The sequence below is a fragment of the Coregonus lavaretus genome (genome assembly GCF_964263955.1).
Source record: "Coregonus lavaretus genome assembly, contig: HAP1_SCAFFOLD_1859, whole genome shotgun sequence".
Classification (NCBI taxonomy): Eukaryota; Metazoa; Chordata; class Actinopteri; order Salmoniformes; family Salmonidae; genus Coregonus; species Coregonus lavaretus.
Window position 1 is genome coordinate 1058 of NW_028164746.1, and position 5539 is coordinate 6596.

The 5539-nt window shown below is 46.8% G+C and overlaps 1 protein-coding gene across 1 annotated transcript; it reads left to right on the top strand.

Moving 5' to 3' along the window:
- Window positions 1–1584: 1584 nt before the first annotated feature.
- LOC311116663 (uncharacterized protein) lies at window positions 1585–3489 on the top strand (the record flags this gene model as incomplete). Its single annotated transcript, XM_084191720.1, has 1 exon — window positions 1585–3489. The coding sequence occupies one exon, from the start codon at window positions 1585–1587 to the stop codon at window positions 3487–3489; it is 1905 nt and encodes a 634-aa protein (XP_084047846.1).
- Window positions 3490–5539: the final 2050 nt, after the last annotated feature.

Below are 5539 nucleotides of genomic sequence, written 5' to 3' on the forward strand. Positions count from 1 at the left end.
AGGTGGAAACTGAGCTGCACTTCCTAACCTCCTGCCAAATGTATGACCATATTAGAGACACATATTTCCCTCAGATTACAGCGATCCACAAAGAATTCGAAAACAAACCCAATTTTGATAAACTCCCTTATCTACTGGGTGAAAAACCACAGTGTGCCATCACAGCTGCAAGATTTGTGACCTGTTGCCACAAGAAAAGGGCAACCAGTGAAGAACAAACACCATTGTAAATACAACCCATATTTATGTTTATTTATTTTCCCATTTGTACTTTAACTATTTGCACATTGTAACAACACTGTATATATACATAATATGACATTTGAAATGTCTTTATTCTTTTGAAACTTCTGAGTGTAATGTTTACTGTTAATATTTATTGTTTATTTCACTTTTGTTTACTATCTACTTCCCTTGCTTTGGCAATGTTAACACACGTTTCCCATGCCAATAAAGCCCTTAAATTGAATTGAATTGATAGTAAGGTCGCAATGACACAGAAAGCAGTTCAATGTCGGGGTACAGAGTCGCTCTCTTACCAGGATCGCGGTCCGCTCTGACCAGGGTGAAGGTGGCCGGCTCCACTTCTCTGTCCGGGACTCATCCAGCCAAGTCTCCCAGCTGTATTGGGATTCAGCTGCCAGCAGCGTTTTCATTATTTAGTCCGTTCGTAGCGGGTATGTACACGATCAACAAGATCAGTCCAAAACCAACCACTGGAAATCCATGGTTGGCAGAATGTTTGTAAACTAAGTCTACAAATTAAAAACATAAAATAACGCCGCACTGCAGGTCGCAACAGAGACGCTGGTAGCCGCCATTGTCTTAGTTACGTTCAACGTTACGTCACGTATGACGAAAGCGCGTAAGTGCAAGCCCACAGACACCCATAGAGAATGTATTGAAAGCTTTGAAATGTGAAAAAAATAGATTTTACATGACAGGCTATGAGAGACTTCTGGGCGATTTTCAACTTGACTGAAATCGCCCCAAAAACGGGCGGGGCCATTTGAAGCACGACTTTAGCCTGATTTGACATTTAGTGGCTGGCAGATCAGACGTGAACACTGATAACTGCTGTTGCCGTGATATAATTGATTAGAAAAAAAATCCCTTCCTTTTCCCGTTTGGCAGTGCGTCGCCCATATCGCCCTATTGAACAAGCCGTCCCTGACGTAGAACCATATCTATACAGTATTCACTGTAGGTTTTTCAATTCAGTTTACTGTGTCTTGAACGGAATGCCTATTTCAATCAACTGTAAAATCAATTACAGGTTCTTGCAAATCCAGGGTTATTGAGTGCTGTCTTAAGGACATATTTACAAAGCTTTTGTTCCACTATTTACAGAGCCAAGTCACTGAAAACTGGTGCTATGTCCCAAACGGCACCTTATTTACCTTAGGGCACTGGTCAAAAGTAGTGCAGTATATAGGGAATTTGGGATGCATTTGGGATGTCATTTGGGACGCAACCATGGATATTTGTCATTTTTCATACTTTAAGATGAATGTTGTAAGATAATGAAGGATTTCAAAGGGGATGAACAGGTAATCACATGATCTTCCATTTTCTCCTACAGACATGCCACCCATGATGGACGTAAAGGGTGTGCCAGGGCTCCAAGGAAAACCTGGACCCAGAGGCCCAACTGGGCCATCAGGACTTCCGGGAAAACCAGGACTGGGAAAACCAGGTCTCAATGGCCTGCCTGGGCCTCAGGGGCCTCCAGGCTTTCCGGGCATTGGGAAGCCCGGACTTCCGGGTCTCCCAGGAAAGGAGGGAATGAAGGGGATGCCTGGGAATAATGGCGAGGTTGGACTCCGGGGTGAACCAGGTCCCAGAGGACTTCCAGGTCAACCAGGTCTCCCTGGGCCAGCTGGCCTGTCTCTTAATGGCAAACCTGGCCTTCCCGGCGGGAGGGGCCAACCTGGATCTCGTGGAGAACCAGGAGAGAAAGGTGGGCCTGGAAATCCTGGGGAGCGTGGACTCAAGGGAGAGAATGGCAATGGGAAGCCTGGGTTGCCAGGAACCAGGGGCCCCAACGGACTCATGGGCCTCCCAGGGCCAGCTGGTAACCAGGGTGTGGGAAAACCAGGACTTAACGGGCTTCCTGGTCCGTCTGGGCCTAAAGGAGACCAGGGGCTCCCAGGAGGAATAGGAGAGCCAGGGGAGGCTGGCAGTCCAGGGCCGCAAGGCCAGCCAGGGCCCGTCGGATTGGGCAAGCCTGGTAAAGATGGATTGCCTGGAGGACCAGGTCAACTTGGGCCTAAAGGTGAGGCAGGGCAGAGGGGTTCTCCAGGGTTTCCTGGAACTCCTGGCTACGGCAAACCTGGTCTACCAGGGACAAAGGGAGACAAGGGCCTTTTCGGGGGACCAGGCGTCCCTGGAGATAAAGGGGACCCTGGGATGAAGGGGCAGCCAGGAGACATGGGCCCAGATGGACAGCCAGGACCACCAGGAATACAGGGCCCCATGGGGCTTTCAGGAAAACACGGCATGCCTGGCCTGAAGGGAGAGTTGGGTCCGCAGGGGCATCCAGGTCTGCCAGGGATCAGAGGGGACCAGGGTCCCAGTGGTCTGTCTGGAAAACCCGGCATTCCTGGAGACAAAGGCCTCCCGGGCCCTAACGGGTCTATCGGAAAACCTGGGCCCAAAGGCGAGGCTGGGCACATAGGCCTGCCAGGAAACCCAGGTCTTTTAGGCAATCCTGGACCAAAAGGGGAGTCTGGGTTCGTTGGGTCTCCAGGACCAAGAGGCCAGTCTGGTATCCCTGGTCTACAGGGGCCTTCAGGGCCAATGGGGCCACAGGGTATCCCAGGTCTGAAGGGCGAACCTGGGCTGCCGGGTCTTCCAGGGCTGGGCAAGCTCGGAGAAAAGGGAGTTCCAGGTCCCCAAGGTCCCCCAGGAAAGCCAGGCAACTCTGGACTCAATGGCAACCCCGGCCCCCCTGGGCCACCTGGGCCCCCTGGCCCTGCAGGAAATGGACAAACCGTAGTGGCTGGGCTAACGGATTCAGGGCTGGGCGGGGACGAGGTACCAGACGGGAGGTACGGAAAACCACAGTTTGGCAGTGCAGATCTCTCCACCACCGTGGCACCCGCGTTTACCGCCATCCTCACTACGGCTTTCCCTCCCTCTGGGATGCCCATCAAGTTTGACAGGACCCTGTACAACGGGCAGAATGCCTACAACCCCGCCACCGGTATCTTCACCAGCCCCATGTCCGGAGTCTACTACTTTGCCTACCACGTGCATGTAAAGGGACTCAGTCTGTGGGTGGCGCTGTACAAGAACAATGTTCCAGCCACATACACCTACGATGAGTACAAGAAGGGCTACATGGACCAGGCGTCCGGTAGCGCCGTGCTTGAGCTGAAGGAGAACGACCAGGTGTGGATGCAGATTCCCTCGGATCAGGCTAACGGGCTCTACTCCACCGAATACATCCACTCGTCCTTCTCAGGGTTCCTGCTCTGTCCCACATAACGCCCTGCTAGTCAACAATCCCCTAGGGTGCCCCCTGGTGTCCCCATATCATAACACCGGCAGCCATAACATAATAACACCACCTGTTATTCAACATCAACAACGACAGAAAATACTTTGTGAACGGAAGATGGAAAGAGTTAAAAAGCAGGAGAAGGATACTTCATGCTGTGCTCTGTGTTTTTATCTCTTTCTTTCAAATGTCTGTTCATTTTGTTTTGTTTATGTTTTTTTAGCTTATATTATTATTATTATTGTCATAATTGTTATTATTATTATTTTGTCGTCGTTGTCAGTATTGTTGTTGTTTATTAGATTCAGACTATTAAGTGCCTTACTTTGTCATGTCTAAGTAACAGTTATTATGCTGTGTTCATAACCAAGTGGGAAGGTGGTAAATACCAGTTGGATGCAATCACGTGCTTTGAACTCATTGAGAAACACTGATTGGTTAATGGCCAACAAGCTGCGTCAACCATAAATTAAAAGTACAGCTATTATGCTTGTAAAAAATTATAGTGTTTAAAAACCATATTAATAGCTTGCTTTTTATAAATAATGTTTTGTTGTTGCATTTAACTGCCAAAAATGCTGTTATCATTTCCTTAGTAGTTGACATCAGAGGTCAGCATGTGGGAGAAGTCGGAGCTCAGAGATGATAGACGAGTTTCCCACTAGTAATTTCCAGTTGGAGGGGCATGCAAGTGGATTTTTCCCAGTCGTATGTGGTAAATACCACCTTCCCACTTGGTTATGAATGCAGCATTAGACCTACCCACGTGACTGCACATCCTACCCAAATGCTCTGACATCAGTAGGATGACATTGTCAGACCCTGGGGCTCTGATTGGCTCCCCTGGCTGCAGTCACTTCCTGCACAAAAACCTCCCACTTCCTCCCATGTGCGTGTCCTTCCTATTTAAATCAATATTTCACATAAAGATTTACCATTACACATGCAGTATGAAGAATGTATTCAATACGTGAAATAATATCCAATACTTTTCACTTTACTTTTTATTTTTACCTGTTATAGGGATTGATGGATCATTGTTTATCAGTATGCTCTGATGTTTTGACAGTCAACTTCCAGTTGTCTGCTGGATGCTAATTTCCTGTTTTCTATGAGAGGCCGGTGCTGAAAGCATTGCTGGTCATACTAGAAGCTGACGGTTTTTGGATCATGGCTATTACTTGATCAATAAGAAGTCATTGCTGTACCCAACTTGAGTAGATCCACACAAATCAGGGGACATATAGAGATTGTAAAACCCCCTTAGCTGTATACAAAATCTGTAAGTAACCATGCTTTCCCCCCTTTTTCCCCTTCTGTGAAAAAGCATCAATATACAAACCAGTAACCTAAAAAATGATACATACTGTATATAGAACACATTAAATAGACAAAGAAATACATCTATAAATAAATACATGTGTAAGTTAATCATTATATTAATAAATACATATGCGTCAGCTAATGGACAGAAAGTGTGGGCCAAATGCATTAGGATCAATGCCATGTTTCCCTGCATCGATCCATTCTGTGGGTATTCCCCTTTACCACGTGCACTGCAGCTCCCATGTCACCCTCATTACGTGCTCTATGGCACACATATACCGATGACATCACTGCTTTTTGTGCCCGCTAACGCCATGGCTGCGGCCGAACAATCAATGCACTGGTGCCTTTCACATTAACATTTAGAGTGAACATTCTGAGGGATAGCTCACATTAAAAGCCTCATCCTGTCTACAAACTACAAATCTGTCAGCATTTCACAAATCAACAACTGGCTAGAGGCCATCCAACCTGTTTCTACAGAATAACCCTTTCAAGGTTCAGATCAAACCCAATGGGTGCAGTTCAGATGATCTCCTAAATTGTACACAACGTATTTGGTGCTATAGTTATTATCTCATTGTGTTGATAAACGTACAGTAACAATTTATAATCCTCCGTAAGCCTCAGTATAACATAAAGGCTATCCATTCATTTTCCAACTAAAGATACATCCACAACTAAAATGGTTTATCCGTTGCTTGGTTTGAT